This window comes from Lynx canadensis, chromosome B4 (genome assembly GCF_007474595.2).
Source record: "Lynx canadensis isolate LIC74 chromosome B4, mLynCan4.pri.v2, whole genome shotgun sequence".
Lineage (NCBI taxonomy): Eukaryota > Metazoa > Chordata > Mammalia > Carnivora > Felidae > Lynx > Lynx canadensis.
This window is the reverse complement of record NC_044309.1, coordinates 368687-392215: the sequence shown is the minus strand read 5'-3', so window position 1 is coordinate 392215 and position 23529 is coordinate 368687. Positions and strand designations below refer to the sequence as shown.

At 49.0% G+C, this 23529-nt stretch overlaps 1 protein-coding gene across 3 annotated transcripts in view; it reads left to right on the top strand.

The window, feature by feature from the left end:
• DIP2C (disco interacting protein 2 homolog C) overlaps positions 1-23529 on the top strand; it is a 411195-nt gene that overhangs the window by 258505 nt on the left and 129161 nt on the right. For all 3 annotated transcript variants that reach the window (XM_030321072.1, XM_030321069.1, XM_032593812.1), the window contains exons 7-10: positions 10471-10605; positions 12958-13077; positions 14133-14330; positions 22176-22267. In XM_030321072.1, coding sequence (XP_030176932.1) covers positions 10471-10605; positions 12958-13077; positions 14133-14330; positions 22176-22267 — 545 coding nt within the window. The remainder of the gene's footprint in view (positions 1-10470; positions 10606-12957; positions 13078-14132; positions 14331-22175; positions 22268-23529) is intronic.

Here is a 23529-nt window from a genome sequence, read left to right as displayed (position 1 = left end):
TCGATTCTACTGCAGATGCTCAGGCAGCCGGTCAGGAGAGCTGGCTCTGGCCTCTGTTGCCACATGAATGGCTGCTGGCAGCTTCAGAAGCCCCTTTTCCTGCTCTAGTTGTTTAGTGGGGAAAAAAAGAATAATGATTTCTTTCCTTTGTTCCTCTGAGAGCTGTCGTGAGTACAAAGAAAATAGGAAAATTCTGCCTTTTTGTAAAGTAACAGTCCAATGCCAAGTGGTCGTATTAGAGTTCACTTTTCTATCCTTGGGTGACAGTGACACAGTTTTGTGAGCACCAAGAACTCCGTTTGGGATCAGAGTAAGCTAAAAATTACACAGAGACGTGTGCCCATGAAAGAGATGAGGTTTCATCGTGCGTGTTGCAGGACCTGAGAGAGTGTCTGTGCGTGTCGCGTGGCTCCCGTGTGGGTGGTGTGACGCAGAAGGCTGTCCAACTGTGCTGCTCACCCCGACCTGGGGGAGTGTGTACGGTGTGATTCACCTCCCTTGTAAAGAAGCCTCAAAATTTTACCGTGAGACACACGGAACGTCCCCGCATCTGGCTGTCCCTTTGTGATGTGACCTGTGACGTCCTGGAGGAAGGTCCGGTTGCAGGGTTAGATTTATCCAGACTGTAAGAGGCTGCATGACTCATGTGCTTCATGTCTCAGCAGAACCTAAAAATAGCTGTTGGGAGTGTGACGTCACAGTCCTCTCTAATTTGGCGCAAAGATCAGTTCCTAGGATACCTGGAAATTTTCTGTCCGTGTGAAAAATTTGAAAGAAAGCAGTGGCAAAACAGAATAAAACGAGGAAGAGGAGACCTACAGCTACATGGCGAAGCAGACAACGTGGAAAGTCCTAGAACTGGCAGCATTTACCCTCTTGTTGAGACTCTGAGATGTCTATAGAGTGTGAGGGTGTGACCGTGTGTGTGTGAGGGCAGAATGTAAGAGTGTGCATGAGTGTGTTGGGAGTGTATACGTGCATGTGTATATGAGTGTGTGTACATATGTGTGGAAGTATGTATGAGAGACTGTGCGTGTGAGGGAGGGTGTGCACAAGAGAATGCGCACGTGTGTGTTGTGAGAGTGTGTATATATAAATGTGTGTGCACCTGCATATGAGACCGTGTGTGTGTTCACAGAGTAAGCCCACCAGCACCGTACCCCTCATCCCGCTCGGTGAGATACTTGCTGGAGGGACAGGCCCTGCTGCTCCCTGATTGGGGGAGGAAAGCCTGGTGGTTACAGACAACAGAGGCCAACAAGGGTCTGCCACAAAGTGGGCTGTTCTGCCTTGTTGTTGAAGCAAAATCCCACGGGTTTTCACCCTGACCGTGTACATGGGGACCCCACACGTGTGTCCCCAGAGTCAGGCCAGCTCCGTGTGTGGTGTAAAGCCCCCTCCAGGAAGTTTTCCTCCCTGCGGCTCTGCTTCCTGTGGGTTCTCGCGTGGTGTGCCGTCGCGAGGATGGAGGCCTCCAGGATGCAACGCAGGGGGCCCCGGGTGACGCCGCTCCCCGCTCGTCAGGCGAGGGCCCTTGTTCCAGTGAGTACCAGAATGTTTTGGGTCATTACTAGGCGGTATTCATTCAGAACTCTGTGCATGTCACATGCTTGAGACAACGGGAACAGGCAGGATTAACACCCCTCAAGTACTGTATCAGTATCGAAAGTCGAGGGGCGTCACTCAGTAGGAAAATTAGCGGAACGCTTTTAAACTCCAGGAGGCTTGTTCACAAAAAGCGTGAGAGGAAAATGAATTAGTTACTACACAGAAGTGGAAAATTTGGGCAGAAACTATTGGTATGTTTCTAGATGAAGAAGTAAGAACAAAGCAGAATAGATAATGTAGTTGTACACTTATAATAAAATTTGTACGTTCAGCAAATAGACTTTGGCTTCAGCTCTTGTCTCTCATTTTGTGGCCACAGGTACCGTGGCGGTGAGGTCTGTGTCACCCTTTGCGGACTGACACAGCGGAGGCATCATCACTGGGGTTCCATTAGCGTACGCTGGGTGTGTTGTCATTAGCCAGAGATTCACAGAAGTACTTGCCGTTTCCAGAGTGTTGTAGGATTCGTCGACGTGAACACTGTGTTTGCTGTGTACCGCGTAAGCAAGCTGGTTCTCATCAGGTTTCCTGCATCTGATCCTGCTAAGAAGGTGGAGATCAGAGGGCGCTCCCACTCCCACACACTTGTCGCGTGATTAGCCCGGAGTGTGGCTGCTGTGTATTTGTATGTAGACGCCTCTTTCCTAGGGGATTTATTCTGAGCTCTTGATAACTTACCCTCACGTATTTATGTATAATCATCTGAAGTACTGAATTCTCTCATAATCTCTGCATTGATACTTTTCAGACACTTAGTCTTAAAACATCAAACACCTGTCAAGGATGGGGATGTTGGCAAAGCTCGCTCGCTTGAGCTGGGGTCCCCCTGCTCCGTCTCCCACAGCTAGACTACACGGCTGGCTCAGCAGGCTTTTCCTTCACGGGGCCAGAGAGTAAATGACTGAGGCTGTATGGGCCCAGCGGTGTGCTCTGATACTTCTCCTCTCTGCTCTCTAGTACCAAGGCACCTGGAAACACGAGGGCGTGTCAGTGTGGCAATAAAACGTGATTTATAAAAATGGGTGGCAGGCTGTCCTATGATCATAATTTTGACACATCCTGTTCAGAGCGTTGTAAACCATGCTTCTGAGACGGCCAGAAGGAGAACCCGGACCATGTGTCAGATAACTCTGGCAGAGTGGAGACTCTGGTATCCATTATAGGTTTTGGGGGGCTCCTTTGGTGATTTGGGGCTGACAATCCCGGCTTGTGAGAAGGACCCTCCTCTCTTTTCAGGCTTCTCACCCCTGTGTCACGTTTAGGTGACAGTAAATAAAGCTGATACCTGCAGAAATACCAGGGGCGTGGAGCTAATGTCACCGCCCATGTGTTTCCATCTCCTTGGGGAACATTCTGTAGCCACGGACACCTTTCCAGCAGATGTCTCGTGTCTCGGCTGTGTCTTCCTGTTTCCTTTTCTGGACAAGAGGTGCTCGCTCTTCGAAGGCTCATCCTCTGCTCTGATGCTGGGTCCCAGGAGGTCGGTTCTTTCCCACCCAGCTGGGGGTGTCACTGGCACTCATGGCCTCCTGTCCCTACCCTCCCCCAGGTGGCTCCTGTCCTGCCCTCGTGTCTCCACATTCTCGCTGACATCATGCACTCACACATGACTTGCGGTCTTCAAGGCCACCTGCTTTTCACTGATGCTCAGATCTGCATCTCCCGCCAAGAAATCCTTCACGGCCCCCGTTTCCAAGTGCCTCCCAACACGGCACACTGGCCCCTGTACCCCAAGGCCAGCGTGCCGAAGAGTTGGTCCCTCGAGGAGCAGGCTCCAGGCATTAGCATCCTCGGCTCCTCATTCCCACGAACCACGCGTGTCCACGTTCTGGGTGTTTGGCTGCCACACGTGTTGCACACCTTCTTCTCTCGTGACTGCTCCTGGCCCCTCACCCTCCGTCTGGACCGTGACGGCCCCTGTGCCCTCGTGTCCTTTCCCTCCATGCTGTTCTGAGTGTGTTGCTCCTTCAGTGTTACTAAGACACAGGCCTGCTCCTGTCTCTTTGCAGAAGTGCGCCTGGGACCTCCACCTCTCAAAATTTTGCTTATTTGGATTTTATACTTAGAATGAAAGTACAGATTTTTGGATCCCAAAGTGTCCTTAACCCTTCATGCACTGTGTGTGCCGTTCAGCAGGAATACCTCCCTGGCCTGCACAGTCACGAGAGAGATGCGCCTTTTCTGGTTTTTTGCAACATTTAAAAACATTTAACTCTGAAAGTAGTAACAATTATTTACGGCTTTATGCACATGAGTTTCACAGGTTCTTTCTCGGGGCTTCGAAGAGGCAGGGTTCCCACCTAAGGGAGGAAAAGGTGGAGGGAAGCCTGCAGCAGGGAGTCAGGGTGCCCTGTCACTTAGTTCCTGCAGCCCGGTGAGGGGTGGTGGCCGCCTTGTTCTGCAGTCGGGAGACTGAGGCTCGGGACAGTTGACGTGAGACTACAGGGCACCCATCTGGTCAGTGGTCAGCAGGACCAGACACAGACCTGTGGGATGTGGGGGTGCCTGCTCATGGTGCTGGTTCCCTGTCTCCTGTGGTGTCTCCGTTCGGGCGCGGCCCTGCTTGTTACAACAGAGGAGAGCTCTTTTCCAGACAAAAGCCCAGTTAAACTTTGCGTGAAGAATGAAGACTTCGATGTCCCCATCACACCCCCACGGGGCCCGAGGTCTGTGCAGGCTTCCTGACAACTCTCGCCTCTCATCGCGGACTTGAAAGTGTGCATATAAAAATCCAGACCCTCCTGCGTGAAGATGAAGGCTCCTGTTCCGATGTTAGCGTGCGCTTCTGGAGACCTGACGGTGGCTCTCACGCCTTCACGGAATCACGCAGCATCGTGTGGGAGGGAGGCGGTCCTAGGTCGGCCCCGACTCGGAACTGTGGCCGGAGAGGTGCTGGCGTATAAACCGCCAGGCTGTCCTGCAGCCACGTCCGGGTCCAGTCTGTGGATGTCGTGCCTACCAACTGGAAGGCAGGAGTGGGTCACCAGCAGCAGGAGCCGGTCGGCAGACTCCGCAGGTGAGACCGCGGGGAGTCCTCTTTCCCAGTCGGTTGTGCCTGGAGGACGGACCCAAGCGGGAAGCTGACGTTCTGACTCTCGTGAGGGCCAGCCCCTTCTCTCTGGGAAGGTCCTGTGCGGCTCCCCACCACCGTTTCATCGAGGAACCACCTGGAAGGCGCACAGGCCGGAGCGGCGGGGTGGACAGAGTGGTCTCAGGGCCATGGAGCAGGGATCCCCACTGCTCCCTTCTCCACGGTAATGTTGCCAGGTTGGGGGGACTCTGGGGAAGCATTCTCCACGAGTGGAAGCCCGTAGTGTATCATCTGTGTCGGTCAGTGGCCCTGAAGCACGTTGCCTTCTACGTGCAAAAACCAGGTTTTCTGCCGTTCCTCTCTTCACTTAGAAGTGGTCTGGGGACTGAAAAATAGTTAATATGGTTTAAAAAGTGGGATCTATCACCATTTACCCTGGGGATCCCCAGGCGTACAGTCAGAATTAACACGTCCGCCGGTGTTAGAACCAGAGGCATGTTCTCTCGGGTTGTCAGGTGTCCTTAATTTACCTCATGTTGTGTTCATGCATTCTTTAAAGTCTTTCTTCAGCCTTGGCCAAGTGCCGAGGATGCGGGCAGGTGGAGTAACCTCAGCGTCCAAGAAGGACCCAGGGGTCTGGACCTTGAGAGCTGGAAGGAGCTAGGTCAGGAGGCAGGGAGTTTCCAGGTTCAGCCGGAAGACCAGCCTCCCTCCATGCCCCCCTCCTCTCCCTCCCTCCCTCTCTCTCCTCCCTCCCTCTTTTCTCGCTCCCCCACCTCCTCTCTCCCTCCCACTCTTCTCTCTCCTTCCTTCCTCTTACTCCTCTCCCAACCCCCTTCCTCCTCTCGCCTTCCCTTCCTCCCCCTCCTCTTTCTCTCTCCCTCCTTCCTCTCCCCCCCCCCCGTCCCAACCCCCTCCCTCTGTGTCCCTCCCTCCCACCCCCCTCCTCTCTTCTTCCCTCCTCCTCCTCTTTCTCTCTCTCCTCCTCCTTCCTCTCCCCCCTGTCCCAACCCCCTCTCTCCATCTCCCTCCTTCCCACCCCCCTCCTCTCTCCCTCCCCCACTTCTTCTCTCTCCCTCCTTCCTCTCCCCCCTGTCCCAACCCCCTCCCTCCTCTCTCCCTGTCTCCCACCCCCTCCTCTCTCCCTCCCTCCCACCCTCCTCCTCTCTCCCTCCCTCCCACCCTCCTCCTCTCTCCTTCCCTCCCACCCTCCTCCTCTCTCCTTCCCTCCCCCTCCTCTTTCTCTCTCCCCCTCCTTCCTCTCTCCCCTGTCCCAACCCCCTCCCTCGGTCTCCCTCCCTCCCACCCCCACCTCTTCTCTCTCCCTTCTTCCTCTCCCCGCTGTCCCAACCCCCTCCCTCCTCTCTCACCCCCTCCTCTCTCCCTCCCTCCCACCCTCCCCCTCTCTCCTTCCCTCCCACCCTCCCCCTCTCTCCTTCCCTCCCACCCTCCTCCTCTCTCCTTCCCTCCCACCCTCCTCCTCTCTCCTTCCCTCCCCCTCTCCTCTCCTTCCCTCCCCCTCCTTTCTCCTTCCCTCCCCCTCCTTTCTCCTTCCCTCCCCCTCTTCTTTCTCTCTCTCTCCTTCCTCTCACCCCTCTCTCCCCCCCTGTCCCAACCCCCTCCCTCCGTCTCTCTCCCCCCTCCTCTCTCCTTCCCTCCCCCTCCTCTTTCTCTCTCTCTCTCTCCTTCCTCTCACCCCTCTCCCAACCACTCCCCTCCCGTGCTATCATGCATTACAGATTCTGAAGCAACCATTTGCTGCTGGGGACAAAAGTCCTATGGCGTAGATGATACAGAACCCACCTGTGGGGGCAGCTCTGGGTGGGGTTCACAGCAGAGGTGACCCTTGACAGGTGGCTGGAGGATGGCCACCATTTTTTCTTTATTTTAAAAGTACAGGGAAATTGATAAAAAGTGAACTCACTTGCGCAGAAGATGGAGACCTGGTCTGATGATCTCAAAGTTCTCCTACTGCAGGTGGACATCTGTGGCCTCACCCCAGGAGCCGATGAGCCTTACAGTCCTTGAGCCGCGCTTCCAGCACCTGTCACACACAGGCTTCGAGGCAGCCTAGTTAAGTCCCTGGAGCCCCGTGTCACGGCAGCGCGGCGTCCTCTGGTGCCCTCCCGGATGCCGGCTGCGGGGGCAGTGACCCCACCATGGCCACATGTGCGATTTGTGAGCAGGTTGAGAGGGAGGGGAGATGATGCAGAAGTAAGTTTGGAAGGCATTTTGGAGTCACCCAACTGTCACCGCTCCTACTTCTTAGTCACCAGATGCATTGGAATCGTTACTTACCTGTTTCAGAGTGGAGACCCTGCAATGTTCGCGCCTCGCTGCACAGCCCTGAGTGGCCACTCCCAGTGGTGTGGCCGCCTGGTGACGTGGCTGTTTGGTGACGTAGGCACACGCGGACATGAGCCTGCGACGTGGCTGCCTGGTGACCTGGCTGCCTGGTGGTGTAGGTTCACGTGGATGTGAGCCTGCGACGTGGCTGCCTGGTGACCTGGCTGCCCGGTGACGTAGGATCAGGCGAAAGTGAGCCCGCGACGTGGCTGCCTGGTGACGTAGACACGCGGACGTGAGCCGGCGATGTCGCTGCCTGGCAACGTAGGCTCATGCGGACGTGAGCCAGCGATGTGGCTGCCCGGTGACGTAGGTTCATGTGGACGTGAGCCAGCGACGTGGCTGCCAGTGACGTAGGCACACACGGACGTGAGCCCGCGACGTGGCTGCCCGGCGACGTAAGCTCACGGGGACGTGAGCCGGCGACGTGGCTGCCCGGCGACGTAGGCACGCGCGGACGTGAGCCCGCGACGTGGCTGCCCGGCGACGTAGGCACGCGCGGACGTGAGCCGGCGACGTGGCTGCCCGGCGACGTAGGCACGCGCGGACGTGAGCCGGCGACGTGGCTGCCCGGCGACGTAGGCACGCGCGGACGTGAGCCGGCGACGTGGCTGCCCGGCGACGTAGGCACGCGCGGACGTGAGCCGGCGTCGTGGCTGCCCGGCGACGTAGGCTCGCGCGGACGTGAGCCCGCGACGTGGCTGCCCGGCGACGTAGGCTCACGGGGACGTGAGCCGGCGACGTGGCTGCCCGGCGACGTAGGCACACGCTGACGTGAGCCGGCGATGTGGCTGCCCGGCGACGTAGGCTCACGCGGACGTGAGCCGGCGATGTGGCTGCCCGGTGACGTAGGCACACGCGGACGTGAGCCCGTGACGTGGCTGCCTAGCGACGTAGGCTCATGCGGACGTGAGCCGGCGACGTGGCTGCCCGGTGACGTAGGTTCGCGCGGACGTGAGCCGGCGACGTGGCTGCCCGGTGACGTAGGCACACCCGGACGTGAGCCCGCGACGTGGCTGCGTGGCGATGTAGGTTCACGCGAACGTGAGTGAGGCCCCAGCGCGGTGAGCGCCTCTCCGCTTCCGTGCTAGGTGGCTGGCTTGGATCTTTGTCATTTCGCTCTGCTGCCTGCTGTGCCTCCACTCGAGATAGGAGACCCCAGCGAGCGTACCACTTAGCCACAGAGTCAGCGTTTTTACTGCCAAGGCAAGTCTCTTTGGTTGAAGCGTGGGTAGGGCTGAAAAGGAGGGTGGAAATGGCGTCTCAGACATTGAAGAGGCGACACGAATCCCCCTGCCACACGTCGCTCGGTGACCAGACAGAGCTGCCTACTCGCCCTTGTCAGAGGTGTTCCTTTTCTGAGCTAAGATCCAGGAAATTGTCCTTTGGGGGGGGGGGGTGTGAGGCCGCTCTGGCTGCCGTGACAAGCACCCTGGACTTGGAGCTTAACCGACAGAGTTCGCTGCCCTGTCTGCTGGAGGCGAGGAGTCCAGGATCCGGGTGTGGGCAGGGCTGGTTCCTCCCGAGGCCTCTCTGCCGGACGTGCAGAGGCCGCCCTCTCTCCGTGTCCTCTCGTGGTCGTCCTTCTGTGTGTGTCTGTTCCGAGTACCTCAGGAGGATACTGGTGACCCCTCTAAAGACCCGTCTCAGTGTGCGCTCGCATTCTGAGGCCCTCGGGGTGAGGACTTGCACGTGGGACTTAGCGGGGACACAGTCCAGCCCATGCTGGGGCGAACACTCCTGGAAAAGGGAGGTGAGACGTGGAGAACCCAGCTGTGTGCTGCGGCTGTGCTTGGCGCTCTCGTCCGCTTGTCTGCCGTGCGGAGATTCCGGGTTCAGACTGCATGACCGCTGCCATCTGGGGCTCCGCTCCTGCCTGTGCTGCCCCTGCAGGTGCGTTCACGGGCTCCCTTTGGCGAACGTCTGTGCTGTGCACCTAATGGTGGCAGCGCTTGGGTGCCTCTGTGTGTTTACCGCTTAAGGTAGGTGTTATCATCACCATCCCCATTTTACGGAGAAGGACCCTAAAGCATAGGTTGGTTAGTAACTGGTCCTAGGGGATCGGCGACGAGCAGACGACCAAACCCTGTGACGCCGGCAGCCCGGCTCCCAGGGCCGTGGGTGTGTCCATGTGCCTGCAGGGTCGGCATGCCTGGGATCACCCAGGCACATCGGGATGTGTTGGCCGCCGGGGGGGGTGCCCCCATAAAGCTTGCCTAGGGGTGCGCGTTAATCTCCCTCGGCTGTGGCGTCCCCTCGTGATGGGAGATCACTTCCGTAATCGGTCACTCCGTAGTCTCCGTGCGTGCATAGTTGCAGACCCGCCTACTCGGGCAAACTATTTGTAACTGTAAATCGGTTCTCTGAGGACATGTGCAGAACGGCTAAAATTTGAGTCCCCGGCATGCGTGTTCCCAGCTGAGGGCTAACAGGGTAATGCTCTACCTCTTTTATCACCTTGGACTATAGGAGGTGTTCTTTACACGATCTGTTTGGCACCCTGTTTGTCGTCTTTCTTGTGCTTTTGGTTGGTGGTTTCAGTGCTTAAACAGTCCTCGTATGTGGTGCTGAAGTGGGGCAACATGCAGAGGAGACAGGCCGGCTGTGGAGCATGTGCTTCTAATCTGTGGCGGAGCCACAGAAACCCGGTCAAGCTGCTGCCTAGTAAGGGTAGCCAAATCAGAGTTAATGGTATAATGCCGGTGGTTAGAACTGAGGATATGCAAAATGTCGTTGATGGTCTCATTGATACACTTTTCTTAATGCCTTATTTAGCAAATACAAAAACCGTGCTTCCCCCACTTAACCAGTGAGTGCTTCCCTTCGTAGTGACTGTCGCGGTGGGGAGGAACTGGGGCCAGTCTTGTGGGTGATACCACGCTGATACATGCTGGTTATAAACACACTTTGGAATGATTATTCAGTATCATGCGTGCTAAAACAAGTGGAACAGCTAATATTTCTTGAATGCTTACCCTCTATCATAAAGTATCTTAAGAGCTTTACGTGTGTTTAATCCATTCACTGTACCCTGCAGGGGACTGGCCGTGTCATTCCCATTTAGTGGAGGAGGGCACCGACACGCCCCCTGGGGACTGGAGGAAGTGAGATACAAGCCCCAGGCGCTCTACCTGTAGAACTTGAGCTCCTCACTGTCTCTGTTAGGACAGACAAGGAAGTTAACCTTTACGAACAAACCCATAACTTAAAATATTTCTCTTTCCGCTGGCTGTTTGAAAACGTCACTTTAAAGTGTTGCATTGATGCGGCTCCAGCTGTAATATCATTGTACCAGTGTGGTTCCATCTGGAGAAGTATGAATTGCCTTAAAGATAATCTTTGTCCTGACACTTTTGTGGTGCACTTGGATTCAGATTCTTGGCCCTTTCTTGGGATGTGGCAGTTTTTGAAGCCCTATTGCTCACTTACCCTTCAGAATAACTCCATTGTGATGATCCGAAAACTTGTAATTTGCTTCTTTATAGAAAATCACTCTGCACCTCCTGATGTAACCACTTACACCTCAGAACACTCGATACAAGTAGAAAGGCCACAAGGCTCAACGACATCACGGACGGCACCAAAGTATGGCAACGCGGAGCTCATGGAGACTGGCGATGGTAGGTCTTCTGACAGTCATTTTTCCTTCTTTATAAATCCTCATTTCTACTAAGTGGCCCTTCTGTGCGCAGGATTGGATGTGTTTCTTGTAGATACAAAGTGACTCACGGAACCTGGTTTATCACCTTCTTTACGTGGCTCCCATGGAAGGTGGCACGGGACAAGAAATGCAAATGATCTCCAAGTTGTCCAAGAGTGTTTCCTTGTAGGAAAAAATATCAGTGTGGGGGGAACTCAGTCACGAGAAGAAAACAGAAATTTTATGAGTCTGACATGTTTGCTAATCAGTAACAAATGTTGGTTCGGCAGTTAAGAAATTAGCACGGAGGTGTTAAGACCACGAGCAGTTAGGAGAAGGATAACGTGAAGTTAAACATAAAACGATAATTGACGTGTATGGGTTAGTGTGATGCTTTAGACTTCTGAAGAAAGAGGGTTTTTTCCTCCATGTCGGAAAAAAAAAACGTCAGCGGTGATCAAGTACAGTAGTGGGGGCTCTCCCTCATTCCTCGTCCTTCTGTGTCAGTACATTCTGAGTATGGTGGCCGTTTCTGTGACCCGGTCTGGAGAAGCAGACTTGGGCGTCAACCCCATGCTCTATTCTGCTTTCCATGTGCTCAACCCTTCCCAGGCCGCGAGAGTGTGGTAGACCCAGTGGTGATGTAAGATGTGATTTTCGTGAAGGCAGCCAGTGTGGCCTCGGTGTGCTGTCCATCCCTCTGGGTGTGTGTCCTGTGGCACTGTGTGGTTTGGGGCTGGCGAGGAAGGCCCTGACCTGTCGGGTGGCACGCCCAGTCCTCGTTCCAGTCCCACGCCCCTGGGGTCGGTGAGCCGCCCTGGTTTCCCTGGGGTGCTCACAGTGCCAGTGTTGCTTTGTGTCCCTGTTAAAAGTCATCCTGTATCCAGTCGGTTGTAACTGTTATTCTTGTCACCATTTAATAGCTTTGTTGTCTGTGAAGTCTGCCTTTGACTGTTCCCCTAGGTAAGTTCGTGTTGTCCTGCTGACACCACGTGAGTCCTCTGTGTCCTGTGTTTCTCTGTGTGCAATGATCCCTGTGTCAGAGTCACCCAGGACCTTGTCAGAAAACAGATTCTGGAACCCTCCCAGCCCTAACCCATCACAGGCTCGGGGCGGGGTCCTCAGGAGGACTCTTGCGTGTTGTGGCCGAGCCGGAGCACCAGTGGCAGTGGGAGACGACCTTCCGTTCACCCGAACCTACTCAGTGGGGCACTTGATGGAGAAATACTGTGTTTAGATATTGAGAATTCTGGGTGCTATATCTTTGTATGTTTCCCAAACTATAAAATATTTACTGTCTCAATTCTGCAAGTGCCCAATATATTTTGAGGCTATCTGTGAAAACGCTTTTTATTTGATAAAAAGCTTCCTTGAGATCTGTCATATTTGTTCCAGACGCTGAGATCTGTCTTTATGATACATGACCATCAGTGGGGGAGGGGGAGGAGGAGGAAGAGGGCAGCTCTGCCAGGGTTGCGGGAAAGCCCCTTCCAGCCTGGTTCCCTTGCAGGACCTCTCTGCGGAATAGACTGTGCTACAAGGACACTCTTGTCCGGCTTGAGGATGTCAGCACCCTGATGCTCCTTGTATTTGTTAATTTGGGGCGTTTAGAAATCGTTCTGCCTTTTTGGCAATCGTTTACTCAGTTTCCAAAGTGATGTTGTTCGTTGTTGTAGGTAAGAAATATGTTGTTGTGATATGGAGTTCGTTTTTGTCTGTACGTGTGAATGTGTGCCGTATCCTGGTGTTTTGGGTTAGGCAAAAAATTGAGAGCATTTAAATTGCTGTGCTCAGGAAGCACTGGCTGAACATGCACTCAGGCGAGCAGAAACTGAGGCACGGACGAGGGCCGCTGGGCAGTCAGACTGCAGGCCTGCCACGGAGCCCGCGGAGCCTGAGTGCCCCGCCCTTGTGTCAGGATGTGCCTGGCACGTTGGGCAGGCCACTCTGGCCCCAGAGAGGGCAGTGCTGGTGGTCTCCAGAGACAGCTCTCAGAACTCCATCAGAGAAGGACAGGGGAGCAGATCCTGTTTCAGGAATGGGAGGTGTGATTGGGTGCAGCCCAGGGTCTGGTGCCCCTCCCCCAACCCCAGCAGGACATCTGCAGCATCGTTCGAGGGGTCTCTGAAGACCCTGTGGTGCTGGTGGGGCCACTGCACCCTGACGTCCACTCAGGGGCAAGCTCTTGCCAGGTGGGGTGTCCTGGGTGGCAATTGCGGGGCCCTCAATATGGGGCCCTGGCACTGGTGTCACGACCATTTTTCCTGTGGCTGCTCGTTCGGCTGGTGAGGTACTGACTGGTCCTTCTTCTGTCGGTGGTTCTGTTTTCCAGGGGTGCCAGTGAGTAGCCGGGTGTCCGCGAAAATTCAACAGCTCGTCAATACGCTCAAACGACCGAAGCGGCCGCCGTTACGGGAATTCTTTGTTGATGACTTTGAAGAATTGCTGGAAGGTGAGAGGGGCCTCCGCCCCCCCCCCCCCCCCCCCCGCTTACTCTGTCTGCGTGATCCCAGGGACTGTCATGACTGGGCTGTTAGGAGTAACAATCTTGGCACCGCTGCAAGATAAGAATCTTCTCTAGAGACTGTAGGCACTGTTCCCAAAGCCGCCTTTAGAGACAGGCTAAGTGCGGGCAAGGCAGGATAGACACCCAGGCTACATGTTTGTGGCCCTCCCAGGGTGCAGTCACGGCCGTGAGCCCGGCCTCCACCAGGTAGCAGAAACGCGGGGAAGCATACAAAACCGTGACTCAAGGTGACACGTGCTCTCTACGTAAGCTCATTAAGAGGAAGGCAGAGTGTGCATGCGGCTGGGATCATTTCCTGCCCCTCTGTGCAAATTCAGGACTACGTCAAACCCAGATTCCTTATTTTCTTGTTCTTTCTGCCACAAGTAAGACCCTGCTGATTCTCTGGCCAGCAGGGGGAGATTGTCAGTTGCAGACTGTGAGGGAGAGAATCCTTTTCTAAAAGTGAGAAGTGTAACAGTTGCTAACGTAAACTAAAGAGTTGGGAAGATTGTATTGCGTTATAGGCCATTTTTTGTTTTACTCAAGAAAATGTGCTTGGGTTGGTTATTGATAGTAATTGTTGCAAATTCAAATTTACATCCCCATATTTAAGGGCAAAATATAATTTAACAAAATTTGAGCTCTGGAGTCCAGAATTACTAGTGTATGTACATCAGGAGTTGATACTTTGAATAGCTGTTGCAATCCCAGAGTCCAGGCATGTTAAAATACACAGTTCATCTGTCAGTTTACAGATGCACTCAGGTCTCCCTATATTCACCATCCCAGCATTGCCTTAGAAAGTGTAAGAATTAAGTGCTTCCATTACGTCCGTGAAGCTAGCATATAGGTCCTGGCTGTGATTCTAGAAAAGCACGTGTGCATGTTTTCAGTCCACCAATAAACATGTGTAAGTCTTCTGCCTTCTTTAAAAGGAAGAGAACGGTGATTGTGCTAATATGCATGTATTTTTTTAAAAAAACTTCCAATGTATTTAGTTCAGCAACCGGATCCGAACCAGCCAAAGCCAGAGGGAGCGCAGATGTTGGCGGTACGTGGGGAGCAGCTGGGAGTGGTGACGAACTGGCCGCCATCGCTAGAAGCCGCATTGCAGCGGTGGGGGACCATCTCCCCGAAGGCCCCGTGCTTGACCACGATGGACACGAACGGGAAGCCCCTGTACATCCTCACTTACGGTAATTCCGTATGCCGCTTCACCTTCCTGACTCTGCCTGCATACAGCAGCCACTTTTGGGGTGCTTCACTTACGTTTGTAAATCCAGTACAGAAACAAAATGGACTTAGAAGGAAATATTTTAGGGAAAGTACTTAATTTGAATATGAAAAGTTACTACTTATTAAGCGTTTTTGGAGTAAAATCCAGAAATGGGTACAAAAAAAATCAGTCATAACCCTAATAAGATAGTGGATTTTACCTCTTGGAACATGCATGTGATGTTCTTGAAAGTCGTGCCTTCAGGAAGGATGGGTAATTAAAGAATATGTATCTAAACTCTTGTATGTGTATCCTTCAGAAAAAACAAAAACCATTTCCAAAGTGATTACTCAAAAAAGCAAGAGAAACAGGGTTCTCTTTAGTTCTTCATTCAGTACAATTAATGAAATATGTGAACTTTTGGAAGTAGTTTTCTGTACCAGAAAGATTTCGTTCTCTTTGTTCCCTGGGTAAGGGGCCAAGGAGAAAGCAGGTGGTTGGGTTACTGTCACAGCACCTGCTGCAGCTTTGCAGAGAGACCAGCTGAATAACAGGAAGACCAGAGCTGTCCCTCCTCTGTCTGCACGTGTGAGATTAGGTGAACTGTGTCTAGATCGAAGTTTTGTGTCCCTGGCAGCAGTGCTCTTACGTGGAGTAGGAAAGGGGCTCGTTTCTGCATTGGCCCATGTTACAATAAGCGGCACAGAGTCCAGCCTTTTGGGATGTGGGGCCTCAGGGGGTACCCGCTGTAGACTCCAGCATTACCTGTGCGTCTCACGGACAGAAATGGGTTTGGGGTTTAGGAGCATATGTCTCCCAGCTTTGCCATTTTCTGGCAGTGTTGGGTATTTCTAAGTGGATAAAGAGCATTTCACCCATGGTGAGGCTTAGCTGGATTTTTTCATTATGTTCTTTGGAAATAGGTTTTAGTCAAGTAAGTGGAAGACTTTCCTTAGTGACCCCCATCCCTGGCCAGACCCAGCCCTGAAGCTGGTGGTGTGGCTGGAACTGTCACTCCTTAGCTTCTTCCAGAGATCATCTGCCACGTACGGGGACTCCCAGGACCCACCGTGTGCACACGCAGCGAAGCGCCCACCTGGCTGCCTACAAGCGTGCGCTGAGATGCGCGAGGCGCTAACTGTGTACCTGCCCAGTGCGGGGCAGGGCATCAGAGAAGGAGACACGGTTCTCCAGGCTGAGGACTGCGGTCGGAAGGGCAGCCCTTCTCCTGAGGGAACAGAGAGCAGAGAAGCGCTGACTTTGCCTTCGTGCACGTTACTGTGAGCTGCGGTGTAAGATGGACGCCGAAAGTTATCTGAGGGAATTTGGCTATCTAAGGGAAGTGTGTCTACACCCCAGCATCACAGCCCCTGCTCTTCAGTCATCTGTGTTTTCTTGCATTTACTCATCTGTATGAGGCATATGCTGTGGGTCACTCTTGGTTTTGACCTGTTAGAGGAATGTAAGCAATGCATTTCCAAAAACACGGTGATAGTTCATCAGGATGTAAAAGGGAAGTGTTGGCCAATACCAGAAAAACTGTAGAAAAGTGCTTTGTAGGTAGAAACACTGAGATAGATGAACCTGTAATGGCTGGGTGTTGCTCAGAATACAGAGGAGAGCTCACTGAATAAGAATTGTTCTCATACCAAGGAACTCAGTCTCATTGGCAGACTAGACTGTTTACAGCCCTGTAGTTCACTTTCGGCTCTCATTTAACTTCCTGCAAAGCCGGAGGGTAGCTGAGAAACTTGGGATCTTGGATGGAAAATACAGGGAGTGAAGGTTAACAACCCTGTAGAACAATCCACTGTTCTCCATTTACCCGTACAAATAAAACACCATCTTACAGTCTTCAGTTAATAAAAATAAATCATGCTAAGCAACTAATTTCCTTCTATCATGAATCTTCGCTTCCTCCTGTTCTCAGCACGATACCTGCAAATTTATTCTACTTTGCTGCAGTGCGCTTTTATTACCAGGCAAACTCCCTCTCCTCTCTCCCTCCCTCCCTCCTCCTTCCTCTTTTTCTTTTCTTCCTTCCTTCCTTTTGTGATTTATGACTTGGCTTTTGCTCCAGATATTTTGAAATATTCAGGTGCTTGAGCTAGAAAAGCGTTGGGAAACCTTTCTGCATGGTTTATGCTTTGCATTATTGGCGATGTGTTTCTCAGGCTCCACTGCTGTTCGCAGGTGACCTAGCCGCTGTGCTGAGCGTGAGCTCTGAAACCCCTTCCTCACCCGCCTACCCGCTTCCTCAGACCTACACTCTTCTTATGGTTGCGTACTCCTCACAGAAATCCAATTGAAATTAAAATTAATCTGTAGTAAGACAGTGCATGCATCATGTCCGCATCTCTTTCTTTTTTCTATATGCACAGGCTATCTTAGAGTCTTAATATCTATTTTCTCAGTTAAAATACCAGTTTAACTTGACAAAATCGGTTGAGACTTCGTGTCCCCCACCTTCCAAATACATAGTACAGAATTATTATTAACTGGTATTGGCCATGGTCACCATTTTATACATCTCATGACTTATTTTATAACTGGATGTTTGTACCTTTGACCCCCTTCACCCACTTATGCCTCCCTCTCCCCCCCCCCACCAGTCTGTTCTCCGTATATGTATGAGCTTGGGTTTTAGATTCTGCAAGTGAGTGAGATCACAAGGTATTTGTGTCTCTCTGTCTCACCTGTTTCATGTAGCATGATGCCTCCAAGTCCATGCATGTTGTTGTAAATGGCAAGATTTCATGCCTTGTTACGGCTGAATAATGTCCTGTGTACATATACCACCTTTTCTTCATCCACTCATCCGTTGATGACCAGTTTTAACCCCCATGCTGGTTTTTCCAGAGTGGCTGCCCAGTTTGCCCTCCCACCAACAGTGTAAGAGGTTCCCCTTTTTCCACATCTTCGCCAACACTTGTCATCTCCTGTCTTTTTGATGCTAGCCATTCTGACAGGTATGAGGTGGTAGCTCGATGATTTTGGTTTAATCTCCCTGGTGATGAGTGATGTTGAGTACCTGTCATTGTCTTTTGGCCATCTGTGTGTCTTTGGAGAAATGTCTGTTCAGTTCCTGTGCTCATTTTTGAATCCATTATTTTTTTCCATTGAGTTGAGTCCTTTATGTACTTAGATGTTAACCCCTTATTGGATAAATGATTTGCAAATATCTTCTGTTCTGTAATTTGCTTTTTCATTGTGTGGATGGTTTCCCGTCCTGCACAAAAGCTTTTTAGTGTGATATGGTCCCACTTGTTTATTTTTGCTTTTGGTGTCGGATCCAAAAAATCATCCCCAAGATCCATGTCAAGGATCTTAGCACCTATTTTCTTCTAGGAGTTTTATGGTTTCAAGTCTTAGGTTCGATTTTTTTCATTCATTTTGAGTTAATTTTTAGGTGTGGTTCAGTGCCATCCTGCTGCATGTGACTGTCCAGTTTTCTCACTACTACGTATTGAAGAGACTGCCTCTTCCCTATTGTGTGTTCTAGACTCCTTTGCTGTAAACTAATTGACATATATGCATGAGTTTATTTATGGGCTCTCTGATCCATTGTGTCTGTTTTATGCCAGTGCCACACTGTTTTAATTACTGTAGCTTTGTAATACAGTTTAAAATCAGGGAGCTAGCTGCCCCCAGCTTTGTTCTTCGTACTCAAGATTCCTTTGGCTGTTTGGGGCCTTTCGTGTTTCCATACAAATGTTAGGATTCTTTGTTCTACCTCCATGAAAGATGCCATAGATATTTTGGTAGGGATTGCATTAAATCTGTAGATTGCTTTGGATAGTATAGACATTTTAACAATATTATTTCGAATGTCTTTCATTTGTTTGTGTCTTCCTCAGTTTCTTTCATCGGTGTCTTATAATTTTCAGAGTTTAGGTCTTTTAGCCCCTTGGTTGAAATTTTTCATGGTACTTACTCTTTTTGATGCAACTCTAAATGTTTTCTTAATTTCTCTGATAATTCATTGTTAGTTTCTAGAAATGCAGTTGAATTTTGTGTATCAGTTTGCACTCTGCAACTTTACTCAATTCTTGGATTAGTTCTAACGGGGTTTTTTGTTTGTTTATTTCTTTGGTTTTGGTGGCATCTTTAGAGTTTTTCTGTATATAAAATCCTATCATCCTCAAATACAGATGGTTTTACTTCTTCCTTTCCAATATGGATACCTTTTAAGTCTTTTTCTTGCCCAAATACTCTGGCTAGCACTTCCAAAACCATTGAACAAAAGTGGTGAGACTGGACATCCTGGTCTTGATTCTTTTCTCGTCACACAATACTAGCTATGGGTTTTGAATGTATGGCTTTTATTATGTTGAGGTATGGTCCCTCTGTATTCCCTTTGTTGAGAGTTTTTCATCAAAAAATGTTGAATTTTGTCAAATGCTTTTTTCTGCATGTATGGAGAAATGATTTTTATTCTTCATTTTGTTAATGTGGTGTATCATGTTGATCGATTTGACAACGTTGAGCCATCCACATATCCCTGGAATAAATCCCACTGATCGCGGTGTATGATCCTTTTACTGTATTGTTGAATTCAGTTTGCTAATATTTTGTTGAGGAATTTTGCATCTATGTTTATGAGGAGTAAGGGCCTCTTATTTCTTTTGTGTGTCCTTGTCTGGTTTTGGTATCAGGGTAACACTGGCTTCATAAAATGAGTTTGGAATCATTCCCCTCCTCTAATTATTTTGGAAGAGTTTAGGAAGGATAAGTATTAAATCTTCTTTGAATGTTTGATAGAATTCACAAGGAAAGGCTTCTGTTTATAGGGAGGTGTTTAAGTTTCTGATTAAATCTCCTTACTAGTAATCATTCTACTCAGATTTTGTTTCCTCATGATTCATTGTTGGAAGATCGTATGTTTCTAGGATTTATTCATTTTTTCCAGTTTGTTGGCATATCATTGTTCCTGGTGGTCTCTTGTGATCCTTTGTATTTCTCTGGTGTTGGTTATAACTTTCATTTTTTATTTTATCTGAGATTTTAAATGAGAGTCCACTCTCGTTTTCTTTTGGTGAGTCTATCCAAGGGTTGTCAGTTTTGTTCACCTTTTCTAAGAACCAGTTCTTGGTTTTGTTGATCTTCTCTATTGCCTTTTTAGTCCCTATTTTAACAATTTCTGCTCTGATCTTGGTTACTTCCTTCTTTCTGCTAGCTTGGGCTTCATTTGTTCTTCTCCTGGTTCCTTGAGGTGTAAGACTAGGCTGTTTAGTTGAGATTTTTCTTGTTCATTGAGGTACACCTATATTGCTATTGACTTCCGTCTCAGAACCGCTTTTGCTACAAATCATAAGTTTTGGTATGTTGTATTTCCGTTTTTACGTGTCTCAAGGTATTTTTTTAATTTCTTCTTTGAATTTTTTGTTGTCACACTGGTTGTTCAGTAGCATGTTGTTTAATCTCCACATACTCGTGAATTTTCCAGTTTTCTTCTTATAATTGACTTCTCACTTCATACCATTATGGATCAGAAAAGATGCTTGCTATGTTTTCAGTCTTGAATTTATAGAGATTTGTTTTGTGGCCTCACGTATGATTTGGAGAATGTTCCATGTGCACTTGACTTTCTTTAGTGTGAGGCTTACATTGCTATCCCTTTATATTTGTGTATCTGCTAGAGGTGTTTGCTTGGTGGTTACCATGAGGCTCACGTACAACAACTTATATATATAACCATAAGTTGATAACAACTTATGTTTGAACACATTCTAAACCCGTGCATTTTTACTCTCCCACCCACATTTCATGTTCTTCATGTCACATTTTACATCTTGATATCTTGCGTGTCCCTATTTACTACTTTTGTCCTTTTCCTTTTATACTGGCTTTATATAGTCCACTGCCTTTATTCTAGATTTACCTTTCCTAGTGGGATTTATACTTTTATTTATTTTCTTGTTACTTATTAGTGCCATTTCTTTTCAGCATGAAAAAGTCTCTTTAACATTTCTTACACGTCTGGTTTTGCATTTGCTTCTGGGAAAATGCATGGTCTGCCCTTCCATTCTGATTGATCCCTTTCCCAGTAACTTCTCTTGTTTGGAAAGTTTTTCATTCTCCTCTGTAAGTCAGTAAAGAACCATTGTGTCTCCTGCAACTTCAATCAGCAAAGCTTTTCTCCTTGAAAAACAGCAAGTGGTATTTTGCCAAAAGTATGTTGCTCTTTTCAAGCTCCCGACCGTAGACTGGCTTCTGTATGAATATATGATAATATCCAAACAGAGAATGACATTGAAAGTGTAACAAAATGTAACATTGCTAATCATCTGACTGTAACAGATTTGTTCACAAAGCCATTGGGTTTTTCAGTTACAACAAATTGATTGTAATTGTTTATTTAATTGTGATTCCCTAATATTGTTCACATTAAAAAGATTTGAAGGCACAAAATATTTGTTTTCTTTAGATGAAAAATCACTGAGTTACTTCTAATAGCCAGTGGCTGTTTTTGTGGAAAAAATATAGCCACCTAACAAAAGACCAAATGCTTGTAAGGTAGCCACTCTTGAGGACTGCAGTGTTGAGGCAGATCTAGAGAAAGAGGGTGGAGGACAGACAAGACCTTCATGTCTGATAATTAGCCTAAGTGCTCAAGAAGTATGGCCAAAGAGCGTACTGTCATTTTGTCCTTTTTAGGTTGCCTATGACATCAGTGAAACGAAGACCATGTGTTGAGCACATACTGTAAACCCTAGGAGTTAGAGACATTAAGATAACAACATTCCTTTTGTCCCCTTATCGCTAAGGAGGAGATAAGTTGATAAATCCTGTGGAAGATAAACAATAACCCTAATTTAGGTTGCTGCAAAATCCAATGTGAAGTAAAACAAGTGTTATAAACATAAAACTTCTTAACTGTTACATTTAAAATAGGAAGAAGATGAAAACAGTGATTGTATTTACGGGAGAGTTAAAGTTGCTCCTAACTGTTGTTACGATCATGTTAATGTAACTTCTAACACCTCGCCTGCTTCTGAAAGCATGTGGAAGCTGATATCATGAAGCCCTTTAGGTGTCTAAGAGCTCATATTAGGTGTCAGAGTCACTTTGTCCCCTGCCCTGTCCTCTTGTGCAGGAGCGTCTGGTGCTAGAATGGAGACAGGGGTGGGAACCCTGGAGGTTCTTCCACGCTGGCTGTCCTTTCTGGTGTGTGTGTGTGTGTGTGTGTGTGTGTGTGTGTGTGTGTGTGTGTGTGTGTGTTCAATCCTATTTTTAACCCTCCTTTGTGGTTATTTTTTTCTGGAGTTCAGAACTTTAGCTCTGAATACTTACCACCATCTTTAAGTTCAAACACTACTCTCAAAAAATCCTGAATCCCCAAGACAAGCAAGATGTGATGCTGAGAAACTCAGGACTTGGGGAGGGAAGAGGGGTCAGGCCTTGCAAAGTGTGTCCTAAGTACCTTTTGCACTCATTTCATTCATTTCATGAGCAAGGCCCTGATAACAGTGGAAATGTGTCATTTTGCATAACGTGAATCGGCAGTGACACACTGTTGCCCTTGTCCCTGCTCTACTTTACTCCCCAGAAATCTTCCCATCTTCTGTGATGATAAATATTCTGTGGCTTTGCTGTAGCTGCTTTGCACACTTATAGTGTGTGTCAGTACCTTGTTCCAGTGTTTAGGCCTCTCAGAGCTTATGAGTCAGAGTTTCTGGCTTTTATTTTACTTCAGGATTCCATGGACTCAGGGTTACTTGAAGGCTTAAAATGAATGAGTACCGTCTCTAGTTATGTGCATGTTGAGACATAACTGAAAATGTATGTGTCCACTTACTTGTGTCTTTATCACTTGTATTAATAGGCAAACTGTGGACAAGAAGTATGAAGGTTGCTTACAACATTCTGCATAAATTAGGTACAAAGCAGGAACCTATGGTACGACCAGGAGACAGGGTAAGTGCACGTCTGCAAACACTCCATTGTATGCGACAGAGACACCTGCTGTTTGAAGTTCTAGAGTTCAGTGTCTCCTAATGCTAATGCTGCTAAGTCAGGCTTTCTTAACATTAACCATGAATCGGGGTCAGTTGCACAATATGTCATTTAGCCTTTACAACAACCCCGTGAGTTCGACTTGTAGTACTTCTGTTTCATCCATGAGGACGGGCAGACTTGAGAGTGTCACATCAGATGAAGGCACATAACTCATAAGTGGCTCAGCCAGCACTCGCAGCTGTTTCTGGCAGACCCCAGAGCCACATTCCCAGCCTTTGTCCTGTCGTCTGCTACTTTGAAACATTCGTGTGTCATCTACCTGGGCCGGCAGGACAAATTATATGTAAAACTTTGTTTACATCCATCAGTGTACTGAAATCTTTATAGCACGCTGCTGGTGCCATTCCTTTCCTGGTGTTAAATTTCTGGATAGAGGCTACTATGTTTAACCGATAAGCAAATTTTTATTCTTCCTGCAATCTGAAGTTACAGAGAACAGATGTTAGTATTCCTTTGCAATGTTATACTCCAAGAACTTGATACCCTTGTCCAATTTTTGTACCCCAATTTAGATGTGAGGCAGGGTTAGAACCACATTTTCTTGCCTTCAAATGTAGCATCTTTTTTTCCATTTGCTGCTTTGTATCTGAGACCCCAACACTGGGTTATCCTACCTGTGCCCAAAGAACTCCCAAGTGAATTCAGTAAAAATATCAGTGCCGAGCACCATAAACCAACAAGAACAGAAGCTGTGATTTACTTAAGATATTATAAAGACAGGAGCCCATCATGAGGAATTTTTTAGAAGATTACCAGAGGCCCAGCCTTTTGTGGTGGACTATGATTCTTTCCATTTTTTTATTGAACAAGTTTGACCTGTGGCTTGTAAATCTCAGTTATAGGTCTTAGCACTTCCTGATTATAAAACCACAAGGCTACAGTAATCAAAGCAGTGCAGTGCTAACGTAAAGACAGATGTGGAGAATGGAGTAGAACAGAGAGCCCAGAAATAAACCCTCGTGTGCACGGTGAAGCAGGTTCATCAAGGATGTTAAGATATGACACGGGGAAAGGACAGTCTCTTCGACAAATGGTGCTGGGAAAACTAGACCACCCACAAGCAAAAGGACAAAGTTGGACCTTTTACACCGTCTATTAAAAAATTAACTCACAATGGTTCGGAGACTTAAAGAACAAAAACTATAAAACTCTTAGAATAA